The sequence below is a fragment of the Panicum virgatum genome, chromosome 9K, assembly GCF_016808335.1.
Source record: "Panicum virgatum strain AP13 chromosome 9K, P.virgatum_v5, whole genome shotgun sequence".
Lineage (NCBI taxonomy): Eukaryota > Viridiplantae > Streptophyta > Magnoliopsida > Poales > Poaceae > Panicum > Panicum virgatum.
Genome location: NC_053144.1, coordinates 20,755,803 through 20,779,001, shown reverse-complemented (window position 1 = coordinate 20,779,001; position 23,199 = coordinate 20,755,803). Strand labels below are relative to the sequence as shown.

Genomic DNA, 23,199 nt, shown 5'->3' with positions numbered 1-23,199 from the left:
ACTCTTGTCCTAATGACGAGTGGCAAGTCCATTGTACATTAATATTGATTTGCATTCTGTTCGCTCATGTGTCAAATAATTTGTTATAGTCTCGCAAAAAAATTGTTATAGGGTGAGAATATGTGTATTAAATTGTCAGCAACCGATGCCATATACTCACTCGGTCCTAAAATATAAGACATTTTGGATTTTTTAAGTCAAACTGTTCTAAATTTGACCAAGTTTATAGAAAAGAGTAATAATATTTTAAATGTCAGATGAGAATAATTAGATTTGTTATAAAATATATTTTCATAATTTACTTATGTGATGTGTTAGATGTTAATATTTTTCTTTATAAATTTGATCAAACTTAAACTACTTTGACTTGTGACAAAATAAAATGTTTTACATTTAAGGAAGGATGGAGTAGAAAATAGAATTAGGCTCCACTGTCCTGAGATTCTATTTATCAAGAAAAAAATTCATTTTCTATCACCCCCACCCCACCCGCGGTGGGGGCTCCTATGTCCTATCTGCCTTCCGGTAGGTAGTTAAGCTTCTTATCTTTAATTCAATAGCAGCCCACAACCGGCCCATAGTCCACAATTTGTTCCGTGCATTAAGCAGAATTTACCACGGAAGCAACACCGTCGGCGAGAAACAATCAAGTGGACAGAGAAGCTAGAGTAGCCATTCTTGTTCTCCCTTTCTGGTTCGTCCTTCTTTCTGACGCCTTTCTTCGAAACTTCCATTAATTCATCAAGTGTATATATGAGCGCCTTTCAACAATTTGAAATGATTAATGAACATTTTTTATAATCTAATTCAACATTTCATATAACCTAGTTCAACATTTTCATATAAAATGTTGAAAGCAACATATTAACATGTTGAACTTGTTGATCTCAAATGTTAATTTTTAAAGCATAATAAAAATTTATTTATATCGGATATCATTATGTTGGATTAATTTTTAACAACACTGTAGTTTAAACGGAGCTAGCTTCTTCGACACACCAACTCTGCGCTCTCTCTGTCGCTCACGTGGGGACCAGATGCTGCGCTCTCTCTATCGCTCAGGTGGGAACATGTGCTTAAATTGTACTGTGGAAAAAATTTGCACGGATCTTACACATTGGAAGGTGCATAAGTAATTTTATTCTGGAAGATATATAATAATTTTAAATCTTGATCAATATAATACTACATGCTATCCATTGTATTTTATCTAATTTTTTATATGTTTTAGTATTAGTTTATCAAAAAATTTGCTCAAATCCCGCAGCAACGCGTGGGGAATCACCTATTTATACCTATTATTCTTGGCCCCAAATAAATTCCATACAACCTAATAATGCCTTAAGGTGATAAATTTCACACACATCACCAGAAGATGAAACCGGGCTGCTCAACTTGCAGCGAGTCATGGGCCAACGTGCTGAGTGTAGACAAGCCCAACATACAACTTGCAACGTGTTGGGGGCCATCAGAGTGAACATTGTAACTAGAAAAATTAAAATGAATGCCCCAAGAAAAAGGTACGCATATGGGTTTGAACTCAGAAATTCTATTCATCTTCAGGAAAAAAAAACGCTTACACATATTCTAATATTTGAGATTCATGAAAGTATTTACCAATGTTGAATTCAAAAGCCTAAGCTATGCGGAAGCGCAGCAGCTTACAGGCCGGAGAGAGGGTGTGGTGGAGAAAATCAGCTAGACACGTGTCACACTCTGGTTGGGGTAGGCGGCTATTGGATTTTGAACTTAAAATGTGTTTTTCTCCTAAATGGTAAATTCATTTTAAAATCCGTTTAAACCAGTGTTCTATAAAATTAATCAAATATGAATATCTTTTGATACCGCGTGGTTCGAGAAAAAAAAGGGTTTGGTACCGCCTTTTTTAAGGCAAAGCCTCCAGGGCCATGCGTTCTCCCATGGTCGGAGTATTATTTATTAGTCTGTTATGAAGAAGACAGAGATTATTTACTAGGGAAAAAATGGTAGCCATAGGTTTGGTGACGATAGACTGTTAGAGTCCATATGTTTTGCCTGGTCTAGCCTCAACATGGAACTGTTGACAAATGATCAGGATTGTCTTATCTTTGACAGTATAAGCTTTCCCGTGACATTCTGACAGAAGGCATGTGCATAAAAACTTACCTCTTGGTTTCAAGGAATCTGCTTGATGCTGTTTTAAAATTTCGAACACAAACTAGTAATTTGTATCACTACACGTTGGTACTGTATTTTATTAAAAAGGTGTCCTTCAATTGCAGCTTCCAAAACAGTTGCAGAGCTTCTTGGCTGCAGTATTGAAGATCTTAATTTGGCTTTGTCAAAGCGCCACATGAAAGTCAATAATGAAAACATTGTCCAGAAACTTACGCTTGCCCAGGTTGGTTTTTCTCAACTAATGGCAAGGTAACAACCAAGTTATTGAAAGTACTAATGAATTTGCATATCTGATGCATCCACCCCTTTTATTCAGGCTACTGATGCAAGAGACGCACTGGCCAAATCAGTCTATGCCAGTTTGTTTGAGTGGCTTGTAGAACAAATTAATAAATCTCTCTCAGTTGGCAAGCGTCGAACTGGGCGATCAATCAGTATTCTTGATATCTACGGCTTTGAATCATTTGATGTAATGTACTTCCTTTTGACCTAAAATCATCATATATTAACTTGTAAATGGTTACTCATGACATGACCACGTTTGCAGAAGAACAGTTTTGAACAGTTCTGCATCAATTATGCCAATGAGAGGCTACAACAACATTTCAATCGTCATTTGTTTAAGCTTGAACAAGAGGTGAGTTGCTTTTTATGTTTTAGCTTGCAAAGTCTATGATGTCAAGTCACAATTCTGTTATCAAGTTTTCGATTCTCAAAATAGCTTTGTTTCCTTCTTTTTTCTTTTTTGGTTTAAATTTGTTGTCGGTCAAAACCCACCGGCGAGTAGCAACAGGCAACACGAAGAGCCGGAAGCCTGCCGGGGCGCTGTCTAGCACCGGTCCCTCGGTCAACGGCCTAGATTCTGGCATACGCCGACGCTTCCGGAGATGCAGGAAGTGCCACCTGACCTATACCCGATCAGGAAGGTGCGAACGTGCTTTCGACGATTTGCCTGCATGCACAAACACGTGTAAACTTTAGTCCGAGCCGTGGTCGGCTCCCCGGGACGACTCTTGCATCGGCTTTAAAGAGCCGATCGAGTCCCGGTGTCAGATCGGATCTGCATATCTGGATGTTAATAGATAAAGCAAATAACTGCAAAAACTGTTTCAATTAGATCTAGTTAATCCAATCCACGACGGTAAAAGCTTCACTGCTAGATCGGAACATCCTACACGTAATTAGGCCTAACGAGCGTAATAGATAACCAAACCTTAACCAGAAAAGAGGCCTAAGAATAAGCGAAAGCCGATTCCCGGACCAATCCCTATTAAGATCAAAGCAAAACATCTAATACGTCGCCGGATCATCCAACCCGTTTGCAAGGCCTAACCTAGCAGCTATTAAGCCGATTCTTAAGTATAAGAACAGACCATAACAGATTAGATCTACTAGATAAAAAAGAAGCAGGGTGTTGTCTCTACGCGACTAATTCCTATGCAATGAGAATTAGCGTAAGATTAATACATGGTCACGCAGAGATAACATGATATTCGTAGATGATAGACAACAAGAACATGATAGATCTACTAAAGGTCATGCTACGAACATCAGGATAACTAGCACTACTCGCCATCAAAAATGCTTCAGTACGAGTAATACCAAGGTAAAAGCAAGAACAATGCTGCCCTGATCACAAGAAGTGATCAGGGCAGCGTGGCGCTTACTTGGATGAAACCCTAGGATTAGGGGTGGTGGTGTGCCGAGAATTGTTGTTGCGAGACGTGATGTCGTTCTCTCTCTTTACGAATATCATAGGGTACATATTTATAGTGTGGAGACTTGGAAAACAATCTAAACCAACGTGTCCAAATCGGACTCTATCTCTAACCCAAACTGAACTAAATCTAAAGGGGTTTTTTTGTCTACAAGACACTCTCAAAATGTTAATTTGTGTGCTGCACACTCCACTCCTTGATTTAGTCTGCAGAACACTGTGAGTGGTAAATTTTGTGCGTGGCACATTGGCTTCATTAAACAACTCTTTTACAATCTGAAAGTTGAGAGGACATGACCTAAAAAGACTAAAATGCCCCTTGCTTCATTGCCTCATTTGGTTCTGCTGCGACCTTATCCATTCGCATGGGGTGGAGGAGCCTGTGAGCTGCGACGGCCGCCGCCGCCCTTCACCTGCTCGGCTGCGCGCGCATCCGGGATGCCGCAGGCCATCACGCCGAGCTCGCGCGCACTCCCGCGCATGTCCGCGACGGCGCTGGCCTTCGCACGGAGCCTGTGTGCCCCGTTCATGTCTGCGAGGCTGCCGCCCTTGATGCGCCCGCCACGCGCGTCCGCGACTCCGCCGCCCGTCCGCGACACTACGCGCGTCCGCGCCCACTGCCGTGCCGACCCGCCGCGCAGAGCCTCCGCTTATTCGCCCGCAAGGAGGCCATGACATCGCCGCTGTCGCGCGGAGCCTCCGGCCGGTCCGCGACCACGCCACCATCGTTCAGAGCCTCCGACCGTTCACCTGCGAGGCCGTGGCCCCTCTGCCCGCCGGAGGCCGCGAGGCACGAGAGCCGCGCTGCACGCTCCGAGTCCGCGCCGAGCAGAGGAGCCCCGAACGGCGGTGCCGCTGGCTTGGACGGGGAGCCCACGGGCGTGCTGTAGCAGGACGTGGACGCCGAGCCTGCTCGCCAGCTGCTCCATCAGGGCGGCCTCAAAAGCAGCTCCACCTCTGACGGTGGCCGCGAGCGACGACGGCCGCAACAGCACGATCGAGCCCAGCGCGGCTTCGTGCTCCCACCCCGCCACTGCACCGGCGCCCATCAGTGCGTGCCACGACACGAACACGCTGGGTCGGCGGACGGCGCGCGCGCGATGGGCGCATGCTCGGGCGGCGGCGGAACGGCGCGGTCGCAGGCCAGATGCGCACGAGGGACGGCAGACCCGTGCTGGGGGCCAGTGGACGTGCGTTGGGGGGCTACGGACGCGCCCGCGGTGGGGCGTTGCTGTTGGGGATGTGGATGGAGGGGCGGCACAGATGAGCTCGCGGCGGGGCGCCGCCATCACGGGTCCGGGGTAGGGGGGCGGACGCGCGCTGGGTCGACGAATGGGCCTGCGGGCGCTGCCGAAGCGGGTGCGGACGGAGGGGTGGCGGACGCGCTCGCCGCAGGGCGCCGCCGTCGTGAGGCGGGGGGGGGGGGGGGGGGCGGATGCGCTCCGTCATGGGGGGTATTTTGGTCCTTTTACTTGGCCTTCTCTCACTCATAGATTGAAAAAGAATTGTTTAAGGGCGGCAATGTGCAGCACACAAAAATACAAATTCAAGGTGTGCTGCAGACTAATTCAAAGAGCGGAGTGTGCAGCGCACAAAATCACGTTTTGAGAGTGTCCTGTAGACAAATTTCCCAATCTAAAGATACATGGCCCACATGGCCCAAACACTCACGCAGGAGCCGATTCACAAGCCTTCTTTAATTCCTGCTTTAAGCCCAACTTGCTCGCGGCCCATTAATTAACCCTGTTAATTTATGGCGATAACACATGCCCTCTGGTTTTGGCAATGATAGTTCCAAAACCATTTCGTCGCTTCATCTTTCTGTTGATGCTCATTAAAACGCACTACAACCACCATGGAAGACGCAACATCTCCGCAGCCGGCTCCTCGCAGAATGTGAAAGTGCCGATCCATCTTCTATTTTTTCCTATTTAATCTCACCCTGAATCGACTCCTTTCACCACAAACTCATCTTCCTCCCTCAGCCAAAAAGCGTAGAGAACCCAAACCTCCTGTAGCCATGGCGACCTCCTCCTCTGGCTCCAACTCCATCAGCTCCCCTTTCTCCCCCTCTTCCTCAAGTTCCTCCGTCTCCTCCCTCGACCCCATCTCCGAGAGCCGAGAGCCGACGCCGGAATACGACCCGACAGCGACGCACGAGGCGCTCGCTCCTCTGCATTGGGATGCAGAGGAGTTCGACTTCGGGGTCGTCTCTGAAGACGACGAACCCAAGACCAACGGCGAGGACCTCCGGCTCCTGCTCCAGGAAGAGCTGGAGGAGAGCAGCGACGACCACTTCTCCTAGGACGGAGTCGATTCCTCCTTGGAAGAGGAAATCGACTCCTCCTCTGACGAAGACGACCCGATGACCGGAAGTGCCTTCCGAGTCCTCGGCTTCTCCAAGGAGGACAGCAAAGAGGAAAGCAACGGCGGCGACGCTGGAGCAGCGACGACGAGGCCAGGAACGGCAGCAGCGCCGACAAGAGCGACGGCAGTGACGACGACGGCGATGACAGCGACGGCGGAAACGTGCCGGCGTGAAGCCCCAAGCGCCGTAGGCACCTAGGTACCTACAGGTGGTAGATGTAGGTAGTACTGTAGGAGTAGCACTGTAGCGTAGATTGAGCCGAAGGATTCACCCCTTTGTCAAATCGGCTCTTCCTCTTGTAAAAACTTTATCTTTAATGAATAAAGTTTCTTATCACTTAATTGCTTGCTCGGACAACCCTCCAAAAGCCGATGGCACTGCATCGAGCTTTACCAATAACCAAGAGCCGACGAAATTCAAAAATTGGAAGCAACCAGCATAAAAACAGAACATCACCTCCACTCTGAATCCAACTCGAAATAGATATTCCAAATTCGAGCACAATTCGAGAATCCCACTCCATAAGTTCGAGCGAAAACTCACAGTATCCAAAACTTGAACCAGAGCCCGCAAAACAACCAAACCCTAAGTTAGCAGATCTGAACCATGGCGGACTCTGAAGCTCAAACAATGAGATCTCCAATCATCGATACGGCAATGCTCGGCCTGAAGGTAATATTCAGCATGTCCTTTCAACTTTCTTCAGCTCATTAATCCTCCGAACGAATTAAACTCAGAAATATGACACCATATATAAATTTCTGAATTTCTGAACTCCAGGTGTCAGACATCCTTTTGCCGCATCCTTCCAATCCCAAATCCCTTTGTCTTGGCCCACGAGCTTATGAAAATCCCATAGATCTAATCTCCTGTGAAGCAAATAGAATCTCTTTCATAAGTCAAGACATTAATTTAAACTCTTGGGCCGACTGCTTAAGAGCCTGGCCTAATCCACCCGAGAGCTGGATTGCATGGTATAGCAGAGTAGCAAGAACCTATATGCCCTTGTGGCAAGAATTGAACATAGCTGATGCCCTCAGTTTATCATTATCCCCCATTGATAAATATGAAAACCTTCTGAAAACCATCGGCTATTTCTGGTCTGACGCTCTGAACTGTTTCCTCTTTGGTCATGGACCCATGACCCCTACTCTGCTAGATGTTACCATGATTACTGGCCTAGACATTAGATCCCCTGATCCTGCAGCCCATAGAATGGTAGAAGTCGCCTTCAAACTTTCATCCAAGGCAGACTGCACAAACTGAAATACTTACATGAACCAGCACATGAAAACAAAAGGTCCAGTAACTAAAAAGGAACACACAGCCTTTTTAAATCTTTGGTTAGAACATTTTATTTTCTATGGTCCTTCCTTAGCTCCAACTAAGAATTACCTTCCTTTGACCTACCATCTGGCCCATGGCAACCGCGCCAGACTAGGCAAACTTTTTCTCGGAGAAACATACAGATGTCTTCATCTGATGAAAACTAGTTTGCTCAGCCAAAGGAAACTCAGAACTGGAGGCCCTTGGTGGTTTATTCAGTTATGGGCACAACTCTACTTCCAGCATCAGATTCCAAACTTTCAAAGCCTAGCCAAGAATTCCTTCCCCGATGAGAATGACAAGCCAATTAGATGCACTAGCTATGGCCAAGCCCTATTCAGCCTCCCTGGCAGTAAACTGAACTCGACAGATGCAGCAAACTGGTTTAAAGTTTTTTACAAAGGTCTAGACAATCCCCTTTACTTTCCATTCACTGAATCTGAAGCCTTTGAGAACCCAACTACCTTCAGGCTGGATAGCTTTGCCGATGATGACAACACTCGGCATCTATATTCCCTGATGATCCGACCTGGCTTCCTCCCTATTGGCATAAGTACTTCCAACAGAATCATCAAACCAGGTTATGAAACCTATCAACCAGTCGTAGCAGCTCGGCAATTTGGCTTAGGACAAGTCCCTCCCCACTTCCATATTCGCCACATGGTGGAGAGTAGAGCCGATTTACCCGATGGTCTTACCAGCTCAAGATGCTACAGCATGTTTGACAACCTCCACATTCCAATACCAGCCGATCTGTCCTTTACTCCCTCGTCAATCGACTTTAACATATGGTGGGGAATGTGGAAAACTCATGTATTCAGAAGAGCTTTAGGCCCTCTACAACAGCAAATTGATCCTGAATACGCAATCCCCGAGGAAGAGGTACTGAATCCGTGCACCTATTTTTCCTAAGTCCTCTACCACTTTACTTGGCTAACCTTGCTCACCTTGCTTACAGCAACAAGATGATCCAGAACCCATGACCAGTGACGGGGAGACATTCTACTTCCTTCCAACCGCCCCTGATGTTCTTTTTTGCAAGGAATCACCGCCAATGAAGAAAGTAATAATGACTGATCAGCCAGACTCACCCCAGTCAGCTTCTAAGCGGAGACAAACCTCTGGAAGTGCTGCCCCCGAGTCCCGACTAAGAAAAGGAAGATCATCACAAGACGAGTCATCAAGAAAATAGTACAACCTTCCCCGAATCTATCAGAATCCAACACCAACTAGGTAATTCATCTCTCCGAAACTTCTTCCTTACGCATATATATTCTGGTTGACTGTAATTCTATTTTCCGGACGCAGCTGGAGACACCCTCAGTACTGGAAGCCTAGCACAATAGGGAACCACCATTCATGAAGCCGACACTGGAACAACTGAAGTCCAAGAACAGCAAGAATCAACCATCGTCCCAGCAGAAATTCACAGCGAAGGAGTTGCAACAGCTGATGTACTGATGGAAGCTCAACTCGGAACTCCCGATGCTCCGATGGAGGTGCGTGACGAACAGGTTGACATAGCCGATGCCCCTGTTGTTGCCTCAAACCCAACTGAGCCGATCACACCCGGACCGACCATCGCTTCTTCCTCAGAACAGGTAACACTACATGAGCCGACTCTAAATCAGCCGATAATCCCATTGATGCACCTTGTTCCCAAAACTAACTCCACTATCTCCACAGGGCTTCAATATTTCAGCTTTGCTCTCCTTTGACCCAGCATCAATGGGACTGATCGCCCCTGGAGCGAAAGTACCATCACCACGGCAGCCGATTGACCTCACGGATCAGCTTCAACATATCAAAGGTCTGCTATCTGCTCCAATTAGTACCCTGGTTGACGATTCTAGCGAAATAAAGAAAATCCTCGAGCAGATTGAATTCCAACTCCCAGAGTCACTTCAGGTCAAGCTCTGGCCAGCCGGCCATCTTCCCTTCTTTCAGGCAGAGGTGAAAGCAGCACAACAGAGAATAAAACTACGTCATTCTCAAATTCCTCTGAAAGCCGACATCGCTCAAAGGTGCAATATGCTCAACCAGAAGAAAGCAACTCTGGATGCCAAAGCCGATATCTCTGTGAGTACAAGGCAACTCAATCTCCTGGAGAAAGAACTGGTGGAACTCGAAGAAAAGGTCCGCACCACCTAGAGACTGATCCACGAGGAGAAAGCCTCGATTGCAAACTCCAAGCAAGAAGCCCAAGAAATAACCAAGCAAATACGGGCAGAGTTCGCAAAGATAAGCACCTTGAGTCAACAGATAGTAACGGGCGATGACAAGGACGACGAAGCGATCATAGCAAGAGCCGACGCCATACGCGTAGAAGCCATCCATGCCATAGAAGGGTTCCCGAACTAGTAGAACAATTCAGAGAACATTTAATGTTGCTTGTTAAATCTGAAACTCGTACCTATCAAAAACATCTTAAGTCGATGGTTACACATCGGCTGCCTTGCTTCTCATATATATTTTTTACTAGCCAACTCAACGTGTTGGCCTCTCTCACCTTTTTTTTACTGGCCAACTCAACGTGTTGGCCTCTCTCACCCTTTCTTTTTACTGGCCAACTCAACGTGTTGGCCTTTTATAATACAGCCAGATGGATTTCATCGGCTCTTGTTATTCGCCTTCCCACATGCTCGGGAAATATTTCTTGAGGTGTTGGCCATTGACGGCTACAGGAAACTTGACACCGTATAATTCTTCAAGCATGTACGCATTTCCAGGCAAGACTCAATCAACCTTGTACGACCCATGCCAAGTTGGAGACCACTTACCATACTTCCTATCTTTAGTTCCCAATGGTAGCACTGCCTCCCAAACAAGGTCTCCAACCAGGAAATTTTTTGGCTTGACCTTTTTGTTGTATGCACGAGCGACTTTAGCCTTGTTTTCCTTGATCTTCTCAAGTGACCAAAGTCTTAGCTCTGTGAGATTCTCCACATTGTCGCTCATCAAGGCTGCATACTCCTCAGCCGACAGATCATTCTGGAACTCAACACGCCTCGATCCAGCTGTGATCTCCCATGGCAACACAGCGTATTGACCATAGACCAGATGGTATGGTGATGTCTTGATGGATCCGTGACACGAAATACGATATGCCCACAAAGCCTCTGACAACACCTCATGCCAGTGCCTAGGATATTGAACGATCTTCCTTTTGATTAGCTTGATAAGGCTCTGGTTGGATGCTTCAGCCTGTCCATTAGCCTGGGCATAATATGGGGATGATCTGATCAGCTTGAACCACGTGTCATCGGCGAACTTCCTAAATTCTTCCGATATAAAGACCGATCCTCCATCGGTCATAATAGTCTGGGGAATCCCGAACCTATGAATGATGTGCTCTTTAACGAAACTGATCACATCTTTTGATGCCACCGACCTCATGGGTACAGCCTCCACCCATTTCGTGAAATAATTCGTGACAGCCAACACCCATTGGTGACCTTTACTGGACGGCGGGTTGATATGGCCAATCATATCCATGGCCCAACCCCTGAACGGCCATGGCTTAATGATAGGATTCATTACTGATGCCAGCACCATCTGAATCTTGCCGAATCTCTGACATGCCTAACATCCCTTGTAATATTTAAAGCAGTCCTCAAGTATGGTAGGCCAGTAATATCCCGATCACCTAATCAGCCACTTCATCTTATGAGCTGATTGATGAGTACCGCAGGCTCCCTCATGAACCTCATGCAAGAGCTGATTCAACTCCGAAGGCCCCAGACATTTAAGTAGCAGTCCTTCCAAAGTCCTGTAGAACATATCGTCCCCTATCAGAACATACTTCATAGCTTTGAGTCTTATCCTTCTGGGTGCCCCCCGAACCGAATCCTTCAAATAATTGAAGATATCGGCTCTCCAATCTCCAGGTTCTAGAAACTGAACCTCTACATCGACCCCATCGGCTGTTTCCTTGTATCCGGAATCCATCTGTGCCATGTCATTGGCTTCATTGTTCAAAGTCCTACGTATCCAGTGGAAATTAATGTACCTGAATCGTGACATCAACTCACGGCACTGCATCCATATCGGAAAAAGAGCATCGCTCTCACATCTATATTCTTCTGTGAGCTGAGAAATCACCAGCTTTGAATCCCCAAATATTTCCATCGCTTCTGCACCAGCTTCCAGGAGTAATTTCATCCCTTTGCGAACGGCCTCATACTCTACTAAATTATTGGTGCATGGAGTAGTCACCCTAATGGAAAAGGAATAAGTCGCCCCTCGAGGCGATACCAAAAGAATTCCTACACCGCACCCATCATCACACGCCGATCCGTTGAAAAACATGGCCCATGGACGTATGAAAAGTGCAGCCACATCAGTGCTGATCCTGTCTGCAATGAGATCCGCCAGTGCCTGTCCCTTGACTGCCTTTGCCAGTTGATATCGGATATCGAACTCTGACAGCGCGAACATCCACTTTCCGAGTCGGCCTTTCAGAACAGGAGCCCACAACATATGCTTTATGACATCCGATTTGCAAATAACGATTGTTTCCGCCGAGAGCAAAATATGACGAAGCTTTGTACATGTAAAGAATAAACAGAGACAAAGCTTTTCAATCTCAGGGTGCCTGGTCTCGGCGTCCAACATGCGCCTGCTGAGGTAGAACACAACCCTTTCCTGTCCGTCATGCTTCTGAACCAGCACCGAGACGATGGAGGTGTCGCCTACGGATACGTATACATAGAAGGTCCTGTCTTGCTATGGAGTAACCAAAACTGCAGGCTTCGACAAGTATTCCTTGATTTCGTCGAAAGCTTGCTGCTGCTCTGCTCCCCCAGTGAAATTCATCACCGGACTTGATTTTCACGAGACCCATGAATGGCTCGATACGTCCAGACAGATTGGAGATGAATCGTCTGACAAAGTTGATTTTGCCGATGAGCTTCTGCAACTCCTTCTTCGTAGTAGGCGGCCTCATTGTCCTTACAGCTTCTTGACTCTTTAAACCGATCTCGATTCCTCGCTCATGTACCAGGAATCCTAAGAACTGACCGGCCGATACACCAAAGGCGCATTTCTTCGGGTTCATTCTGAGCCCAAATCTCCGAGTCCGCTCCAAGACCTTACGCAAATCTTCCAAATGTCCCCCAGCCGATGTAGACTTGACCGCGACGTCATCAATGTAGATTTCTACCAGTTTTCCGATGAAATCATAAAAAATGTAATTCATGGCGCGATGATATGTTGCACCGGCATTTTTCAATCCAAATGTCATAACCAAGTACTCGAACAAGCCGACCGCGCCTGGTACTCTGAACGCGGTCTTGCTTATATCCTCTGGGGCCATGAAGATCTGGTTGTAGCAGCCATTACCATCCATAAAGCTCAGCATTTTGTGACCAGCAGCTGTGTTGATCAATGTTTCCGCACCGGGCATCGGATACTCGTCCTTTGGCATTGCTCTGTTGAGGTCTCTGAAATCCACGCAGACTCGCCATTGGCCATTCTTCTTTTGTACAGGGACCACACTGGAGATCCATTCTGCATACCGACATAGCCTGATGAACCCTGCGTCCAACATCTTTTGCACCGCTTTCTTAACCTCCTCTAGGATTTCGGCCTTCATCTGTCGTGCTCGTTGTTGAAACAGTCGAAATCCTTTCTTAAGCGGGAGCCGATGTTCAACGATGCTTCTATCTAGACTGGGCATTTCAGTATAATCCCACGCGAAATAGTCCCGGTATTCTTTCAACAGTGCTATCATCGGCTCACGCAAGCTCGGGTCTAACCTTTTGCTGATAAATTTTGGTCGCGGCTTATCCCCAGGACCGATATCAACTTCATCCAAATCGTCAGTTGATGTAAACCCGTACCCCAACTAGCCATCGCCTGTAAAATCGACTACGGACGCAGGCAACTCGTCATCATCTGCCACGTCGACAGCGAATACGGAGAGATAACAAAAGAAAATTTTCGGCCGACCGCATGGGCTGGCCGTTTCTGTATTACCATTCGAAACTGAACGCTCATTAACTAACCAACTGCCAGAGCAGGCTATTGTTTGTTCATAATGTAACAGTTTCAACTCCAAATTAGAATTATCTACTTTTGGGGGCCGGTCGCTAGGACCGGCCTCTCTAAGCCTGCTGAATTCCGTAGCGTGCCAGGATGTGTTTATTCTATGAGGCCAGTGGATAAGACCAGCCTCAATCAGTTTTTTGTCGCTTCGATCCGATCACAGTCTTCCAGCGCAATCCCTGAGATCGGCTCTTGTCCTTCCGCGTCCCAGGCGTTCATGTCTGCGAGCGAAACCTCACTGGAGTCATCTGCATGGACCACCTCCACTTCGTTGCCATCCCATTGAACCAAACCTGGGGCGGGCCCTATAGGTGGGCCTGGTATGCCTTGGCATACCTAAATTTTTGGCCCAGCAAGAAAAAAAATTTCAATCCCTTGCAAGCCTAGCCCAACCAGTTGCTCCACCTGCAGTCCAAATCCACCAATCGACACCAGGCACCAACGGCAGGCCAGAGGCCACCAACGCCCCGCCCGACCCTGCGCCTGGGAGCTGGGTGACCCTGCGCACCACCGGCGGTCGGCGGGCGCCCTTCTCGGCATCCTCGCCGCCTTGGTGCTCCAGTGCAACGCGCCACCCCGCTGCCGGTATGTTCCCCCTCGCGTTCCCTTGCCGACGATGCCTCTCCGATTTGTCCTCCCAAATTCCTCGCCCTAACCCTAACCACCGGCCATGGTGCCTCGCCGCCTCTATGCGCGATGCTGCTCCTCCTTGCAGACAGGATGTTGCCGCCCCTCCCTGCAGGTCGGCGCCTCGCCACCCTCGGGCCCCGGCTGCCCTGCAGCTGCAGTCCGGCGCCCCTGCAGCCCTGCTGCCTGCCTGCCTGGAGGCCAGTGCCCCTTGCAAAAGCAATTAGGTTTGTTGAAATCTCTGTTCTATTTTTTCTACATGGTACATAATTTTGACCACATATTATTAGTTCAGTAGGTGAATCACATTATTGCACTTTCATACTTTGTTTGTACTCTGTAGAGCAATTGAACTATGAAGAGGAATGGGGATATTGCTTCTCTTTTTAGAAAACATGAAGCAAAGAAACTTGCTGTTGCTTCATCACCACCACCAGCCCCAGCTACAAAAGTGATTGAAGAGGAAGATCAAGATCAATCTTCTGTGCTTTCAGAAGCAATTGATGTTGATAATATCTTGCCACCACAACCGCAACCACAGCCACCAACTCCGTCGTCGTTGCCGGTCTATGATATCAATCGCCTTCCACATGATCCAGGTGAACGCCTTCCAATTGCAAGTTATGATATTAATGATCAAGATGCAATTAGAAGAGCATATGTTCTGAAAAAGCCATTCAAGCCAATTAACCATGAATTTCCAAAAAGGAAAATTGGAAATAGATATCGCTCATGCAGTCCTGTATGGTTGTACAACTATGATTGGCTTGAATATAGTATCAAGGGAAATGCTGCATTTTGCTTCTTTTGCTACTTGTTCAAAAACCCAAATTGCAAGGCCAAGGGTACAATTGCATTTACTGTGAAAGGCTGGAGAAATTGGAATATAGGAGACAAATCACTTCTGAAACATATGGGTTCTAAAGTACACAAGTTAGCTGAAGAGAAATACATTGGTTTTATTAATCCCAATGCAGCAATTGATAATCAGATTGAGAAGTGGAGTGATGAGGATCGTCATCTTTATAAGATCAGGTTGACTTATACACTTAGATGCATTAAATTTCTATTGCATCAAGGAATGGCATTTCGTGGACACGATGAGAGTGAAGAGTCTAGCAACAGAGGGAACTTCATTGAGCTTTTGAAATTTCTTGCAGCAAATAGTGAAGAAGTGAATAAGTATGTTCTGAAAAATGCTCCAGGTAACTGCTCCTTAACCAGCTTAAAGATACAAATGTAGGTTATTCATTGTTGTGCCATAGAAACTAGAAAGAGAATAATTGAAGAACTTGGTGTTGAGCCTTATGCAATTTTAGCTGATGAGTCCAGTGACATATCACATAAAGAACAACTAGCTCTTTGCTTGCGCTTTGTGGATAAATTGGGAAGGCCATGTGAGCACTTTATTGGAGTTGTTCATGTTGATGATACTAGCTCTTTATCACTTAAGGAAGCAATTGAAGCTTTACTTGTTCGTAATGGCTTGACTATAACTCAAATTCGTGGTTAAGGCTACGATGGGGCTAGCAACATGAAAGGTGGTATTAAAGGGTTGAAAGCATTGATAATGAAAGAGTCACCTTCTGCTTATTATATCCATTGTTTTGCACATCAACTCCAACTAGTGCTTGTTGCTGTTGCCAAGGGTAATACTGATTGTAAGGGCTTTTTCGATCAAGTATCTCTCTTGCTTAATATTGTTGGAGTTTCTTGTAAGCGTCATGGAATGCTTCGAAATGCCAGACTTGAGCAAATCACAAAAGCACTTGATTGTGGTGAACTTGAATCTGGGAGTGGATTAAATCAAGAGATGGGGCTATCTAGACCTGGTGATACTAGATGGGGTTCTTATTATAAAACTATATGCAACATCATTGCTATGTATCCTTCAATTCATGAAGTACTTGTCAATCTTGGAGATGATCCTTCACATAAGGCTAATTGGACAAAAATACATTTTATGGTTAGAGCACTTGAGTCCTTTGAGTTTGTTGTTGTTGCACACTTAATGTTTCTTATTCTTGGATATACAAATGAATTGTCCGAGTGTTTGCAAAGAAGAGAGCAAGATATTCTTAATGCAATCAGTCTTGTTAATGTGGCAAAGAATAGAATGCAGCAATTGAGGACTAATGGTTGGGAACAGTTTCTTGAAAGAGTTACTTGGTTTTGCAACAAACATGGTGTCCAAATTCCAGTTATGGAGGATAATTATGTGCCTTATGGAAAATCGCTCGTTATGCTCGGAACCAAACAAATGATGAACATTTTAGAAGAGAAATATATATTTGTGTCATTGATCAAATAAGTCAAGAGCTTGACTATCGATTTGATGAGATAAACATGGAGTTGCTTTCTTGTATGTCGGCCTTCAATCCTTCCAACTCATTTGCTTCTTTTGATGCACAAAAGTTACTTAGACTAGCTGAGTTCTACACTAATGACATCAAAGGCCATGATTTGATGAAACTTGAACTGCAACTTGACAATTATATTGATGATGTGAGGCAAAATAATAGCTTCAAAGGACTTGTGAATCTTGTTGACCTCTCAGTAAAGCTTGTTCAAACAAATAGACACACATTGTATGATATGGTTTACTTGCTTCTCAAATTGGTATTGCTTCTACCGGTGGCAACAGCAAGTGTTGAAAGGGTATTTTCTGCAATGGCTTCAGTCAAAACTAAGAAAAGAAATAAGTTGGGTGATGCTCTTTTAGATGATTGTCTTGTCACATTCATTGAGCGGGATATTTTCTTTGAGGTGGATGAAAATGACATAATCAAGACTTTCATGAGCATTAGAAACCGTAGACCAGACAAGTAGCTTTTGTTTTCATTTGAACTAGTATGTTTGAGGTAATTGTATTATAATTTATGCAACTTTGGTATTTAACCATTGAATTTGAAATTTGGAATGTAATATATGTTCTGGTAACCGAATTTCTCGGTGAAGATTAAATTTATTACCGAATTATATATGGATTATATCGAATTGTAAGTGGAAAAAAACATCGTGGCATACCCTCTCTGAAATCCTGGGTTCGCCACTGAACCAAACACTGGTGCATTGTGGAAGGAACACAACAATTGGCGTGAATCCAATCCCTCCCAAGCAGCACTGTGTACGTACTCTTACTGTTGACGATGAAGAACGAGGTTGGGATGGTCTTGCGGCCAACTTTCAACCCCACATTGAGGACGCCCTTTGCCTCTGACGGCTGCCCGTTGAAATCATTGAGCATTATGTTGGTCTTGATAAGGTCAGCAGCAGAACGACCCAATCGGCGCAGCACTGAATACGGCATCAAATTGACTACGTCGCTGGTGTCGACCAACATCATGTTCACAGGCTTGCCGTCGATGAGACCCTTGAGATATAACCCCTTCAGGTGCTTGTAGCTTTTCTCCTTGGGCTTCTCAAAGATGATCGGCTGTGGGCCAAGATCCAGTTGCGCGATGGCCAGCTCCTCCGGTTGAGGCGTTTGAAATTCTGACGGGAGCACAAATACCATATTCACATCAGCCGATGGTTTCTCATCGGCTTTCAAATGTTTGGGATGCCACTCCCTCCTTGGAGGGTGCCTTGCCACTCTTTGCGGGTGCCTGACTTGCCCCGCGAGATCCGGGTGCGCCTTCCTCAACACGTCAAGGTACCATGCTTCCGCCTCTTCGAGATTGCGTAAGCGCTGCACTCTGCGCTTCTGCAAGCGACTGAGTCCATCAGGACACCATCATGGATGATGATACTTATCCTCCCCTTCGAGCTCAAGATCATCCCTGGGTGGCCGCTCAACATGGTCGTCGTGACGTGCTTTGGGCCCCAAGCGTCGGAACACCGACATCTCGCCCGACTGGCATCCCCGAGGCCTGCACTCCAGGCAATCATCGATACTAGGCAATCGGCTCATGCCGGAATTCCAACAGTACCTGAAGAACGGGCAATGCCAGTGGTCGCGCACAGCCTGGCGCCTCCCCAGCGTTCTCCCCGCGCGGTGCTCGTACTCCTCCTCTTCCGATTCATTCCGGCGACACAGCTTGTACTCATACTCGTATTTTTCAAGAAGCCGATTGGAAGCTGGGAGTTGATTGCGGATGTGACGCACTTGTTCTTCAGTAATATGTTGCTGCTCCAACTCGTCTTCATCCTGGGGCCGTTTGCCAGAATCGGCCTCTTTCCTCTACTCGTCACGGTGGCATACAGATCCCACCATGTTAATCCGGAACGCAAAATTCTGGCCCTCAGATCTAAGATCTGACAGCTCCACCACGTTAGCCTGTGGGAACGGTTGATTGTCAACCTTCGTCGTGTGTTGGGCCAGAATTAATCGGCCTTGCTCAATAGCTGATTGGATCTGCCGACGCAGCTCCTTGCAGTCATTCGTGGTATGGGTGAACGAGTGGTGCCACTTGCAGTACGGCCTCCCCTGCAGCTCTTGTGTCATTGGCAGCTTGTGATTCTCTGGGAGCTTCAACTGCTTTTCCATGAGCAGTAGATCGAATATCTGCTCTGGCTTGGCCACGCCAAAGTCAAAGCCCTTCACAAGCCCCTTCTGTTTGACCCACTTGCACGGGACAGGGTTTGCCCCCCGGGTCCACTCTGCCACAGCCACTTCTTGCTCCCCGCTAGAATCATCAGAATCATCTGGTTGGGCCATATTCACATGGCGCTTAAATTTTTCCTGGTACAGCTCAGGGTGATAGTGTTCATACATCGTGAGCTTCTGCACCATGTGCGCTAGAGAGGTGAAATCCAATTGAAAAACCAGATCCTTGATCGGCTTAGCGAGCCCCAGAACTGCCAAATCGACTGCCTCCTTTTCTGTGATGCGCGATGAGTGGCATCGATTCTTAACTTCTCTGAAGCACTGCACGTACTCCGACACACTTTCCCCACTCTTCTCCTTGACTTGGGCGAGATCGGCAATCCCAGCTTCAGCAGCCTCCGAGTGATACTGGGTGTGGAACTGATCTTCCAGCTGCCTCCAAGTGCGGATCAAATCTGGGGCTAATGACGTGTACCATCCAAAGGCTGAGCCTATGAGAGACTGGCAGAAGAACCGGACCCTCAGAGGATCTGATACTGAAATCATCCCGAGTTGCGTTAGGTATCAGCTCACGTGCTCGATGGAGCTGGCCCCTTCTGACCCGCTGAACTTGGTGAACTCCGGGAGCCGATACTTGGGTGGCAACGGGATCAAGTCGTAGTCGCTTGGGTACGGCTTGGAATAGCCGATCGCCTTTGTCTTGGGCAGAATGCTGAACTGGTCCCTTAGTATTGCGCTGATCTGCTCCACACTAAGAACTCCTGGGGCCGAGGGCTCAGCACTCAGCCCGGTAGCGTACTTCGCTAGCCATGCTTGTTTCTTCACATCTGTCCCTGAAGCTCCTATACTCACCAGTTGTCCCGCGCGTGTTGGGTTGATGTTGTCAGGTATGTACATGCACGTGTAGCCGTGTGGGATCTCCTTAGGCGGCTCGCTCAGGAACTGGCCCTCCCCGGGATCACCGCCGATCTTGTAGACGACATAGATCGACGAATTCTGCGGTCCTGGAGTTGTGAGCGAGTATGGCAATGGCGGCCTAGATTGAAGTGGGGCTTCTCCCCTGTGACTTCCCAGGATTGGTCCCGATGGGGAGTACTGGTTTTTGATCACCTCCTGGACGACGTGATGTGCCACGCACTCGAGCTCGTTCACCAAGCTTTCTGAGTGCCGATGAAGCGAGTGAGCCACCATGTAGTTCATCTCCTGGCACAGGGCTCTGGTGCACTCCTCTGACGGTACGGACAGGTCGACGTTGTCGAGAGCGCCTTCGGGTGAGAACCCCTTCCACTTGATGTCGTGGTTACGGGTCCTCTCGAAAGAGCCGATGAGATCGGCTTCGAACTGAGCTTTGACCTCATCATACTTCTGTTGGTGTTCGGGGGTCAGCTCTTCATACGTGACAGGGTTGGTGACCGGTGGAACCGGCGCTTGGTTCTGAGGTCCAGTCATCCCGGCGGTGGACGTTGTTGCTAATGAAGGTCCCACCGGGCGTGCCAAAATGTGTTGTCGGTCAAAACCCACCGGCGAGTAGCGACAGGCAACACGAAGAGCCGGGAGGCTGCCGGGGCACTGGCCGGCACCGGTCCCTCGGTCAATGGCCCAGATCCTGGCACACGCCGACGTTTCCGGAGATGCAGGGTGTGCCACCTGACCTATACCCGATCAGGAAGGTGCGAACGTGCTTTAAAAAGCCGTGGTCGGCTCCCCGGGATGACTCTTGCATCAGCTTTAAAAAGCCGATCGAGTCCCGGTGTCAGATCAGATCTGCATATCTGGATATTAATAGATAAAGCAAATAACTACAATAGCTGCTTCAATTAGATCTAGCTAATCCAATCCACGAAGGTAAAAGCTTCACTGCTAGATCGGAACATCCTACACGTAGTTAGGCCTAATGAGCGTAATAGATAACCAAACTTTAACCAGAAAAGAGGCCTAAGAATAAGCGAAAGCCGATTCCCAGATCAATTCCTATTAAGATCAAAGCAAAGCATCTAATACGTCGCCGGATCATCCAACCCGTTTGCAAGGCCTAACCTAGCAAATATTAAGCCGATTCTTAAGTATAAGAACAAACCATAACAGATTAGATCTACTAGATAGAAAAGAAGCAGGGTGTTATCTCTACGCGACTAATTTCTATGCAACGAGAATTAGCGTAAGATTAATACATGATCACGCAGAGATAACATGATATTCGTAGATGATAGACAACAAGAGCATGATAGATCTACTAAAGGTCATGCTACGAACATCAGGATAACTAGAACTACTCGCCATCAAAAATGCTTCAGTACGAGTAATACCAAGGTAAAAGTAAGAACAATGCTGCCTTGATCACAAGAAGTGATCAGGGTAGCATGGCGCTTACTTGGATGAAACCCTAGGATTAGGGGTGGCGGTGCGCCGATAATTGTTGTTGCGAGACGTGATGACGTTCTCTCTCTTTACGAATATCATAGGGTACATATTTATAGTCCGGAGACTTGGAAAACAATCTAAACCAACGTGTCCAAATCGGACTCTATCTCTAACCCAAACTGAACTAAATCTAAAGATACATGGCCCACATGGCCCAAACACTCACGCAGGAGCCGATTCACAAGCCTTCTTTAATTCCTGCTTTAAGCCCAACTTGCTCGCGGCCCATTAATTAACCCTGTTAATTTATGGCGATAACACAATTCAAATGCCCGCAAAGTATACTAAATGAATGTTTGTATAACATGTTTTAGCCTAAATGAACCCTCTAACCCTCTTTTGTACTACTTTTACATTGTATTTGTATACTTTTGTATGCACGCTTTTTTTGTTTAACTTTAAATCCCCGCAAACTATACTAAATGAACGAATTTTTGAGAAAATCTGACACCATTAGATTCGTCGCACCTTGAAGTATTTTTTAGGAATTTTTCATTTTTTGAATTCAAATTTGAATTTTGAATTTGGGCCGGTTTGATACCAGCCCAAACCGGAACCGGCCCGGCCCGGTTTGACCGGTAACCGGTCAAACCGGACCGGTTCCCAACGGTTTTGTGAACCCTGGTTGTGGGCCGGTTGATGGGCTGCTATTGGATTCCGGCCCACAAATGACATATGTCCACCGTCGCTCGAGGTGGAGGATCTCCTGTTCCATGATGACGGCTTCTATTTCCTCACCTAGGTGCTCACATACGTGTGTGCACACCAGTTCTCAACCAAAGCGGAGGTATCGAAACTATATCCCTCTCAGTATGCTTGTTCCATTTCCAGGATGGGGAGCCTCGTAGGCAACTAGTGCTTGCTCGATACCTAGTGCACTCTCGAGGGTTACTTCTGATGGTTGTTAGATATGGTCAATGTTTAAAATATCGGGCTAAGATACTTAGGGGTTGGTATTTGTAGAGGCTAAGAAAGGCTATAGCCCGCTATAGCTTAGCTAAACCACTTAATGGTTCTATAAATACCATGTGTTAGAAATCAGCGTGCCTAACCTTTACATTGACTTTCGAGAAACGGTATCAAATTAGTGTGGTACCACTTCTTCCGTGGATCGTATACCACACTACACCAAGAAGACCTTCAGCAACTCTATATGGGAGCTCAAATCATTATTCACTATAACTTAGTACAACACAAGACTCTTGCATTCTCTATATTGCTATCCTACTATGACACTACTACACTACATGGCAACTTTGCCATCTCCTGCTTGAGACCTCTTATGCCATGGTATGGCTACAGAAGAGGAGAACACCCTATTTATAGGACTCCATGGCTCATATGGTTTTTCCATGTGTCCATCTTGTACACACTTCTTTACAAAATATCTAAGTCTTAATTTTTTCTCATACTTATCTAACCATACAAATATCTACTTTCTAGAGTATTCCATATTTTACCATGAAACATGGTAACCATAGTTCATGCATACTTTCTAATCTTTTAGAAACTTCTCACTAGTATACATTTATAATCCAACACCATGCATAAATCTATGAGTAATTTTGCATATAAACATGAAATTCATGTACTGAAGTACGTCTTGTGCTTCATTTCCTCGTTGGCGAAATACTAAGTTTTGTAAATGATAAAGTTCAATACTGAAATAACACCAAATAAAGACTTATTATATGGTTTAGCTAGCTAAATAATACTTAATTTAGCAACTATAGTGGGATTTAGCTAGTTATTAGTGGATTTAGCCTTTTAGAGCTAAAAGATGGATATTCTAGCTTTTTGCTATCTCAAAAGCTATAGCCGGCTATTTAGAACTTTCGATATGGTAGCCAGTGGGGTACTTACTTGCAAACCACTGAGTTTAAGGTGTATCAGATGATTGATATGTCAGTGATCAAAGATGACGTTAGTAAGGTTGATTACACCTTGATTGAGTTAAAATCCTTAGATGGTTGTATGATGTTTATTGGA

General features: G+C 46.3%; 1 protein-coding gene and 1 long non-coding RNA gene across 2 annotated transcripts; both read left to right on the top strand.

Annotated features, from left to right (window-relative positions):
* The first annotated feature begins 2,232 nt into the window (after positions 1-2,232).
* On the top strand, positions 2,233-2,818 carry LOC120648576. Its single transcript, XR_005664999.1, has 3 exons — positions 2,233-2,380; positions 2,474-2,626; positions 2,705-2,818. It is a non-coding gene; the product is annotated as an uncharacterized LOC120648576 (long non-coding RNA).
* Positions 2,819-14,300: 11,482 nt separating this feature from the next.
* LOC120650689 (zinc finger MYM-type protein 1-like) lies at positions 14,301-16,469 on the top strand. Its single transcript, XM_039927902.1, has 2 exons — positions 14,301-14,467; positions 14,584-16,469. The coding sequence occupies exon 2, from the start codon at positions 14,596-14,598 to the stop codon at positions 15,481-15,483; it is 888 nt and encodes a 295-aa protein (XP_039783836.1). The 5' UTR covers positions 14,301-14,467; positions 14,584-14,595; the 3' UTR covers positions 15,484-16,469.
* The last annotated feature ends 6,730 nt before the right edge of the window (positions 16,470-23,199 follow it).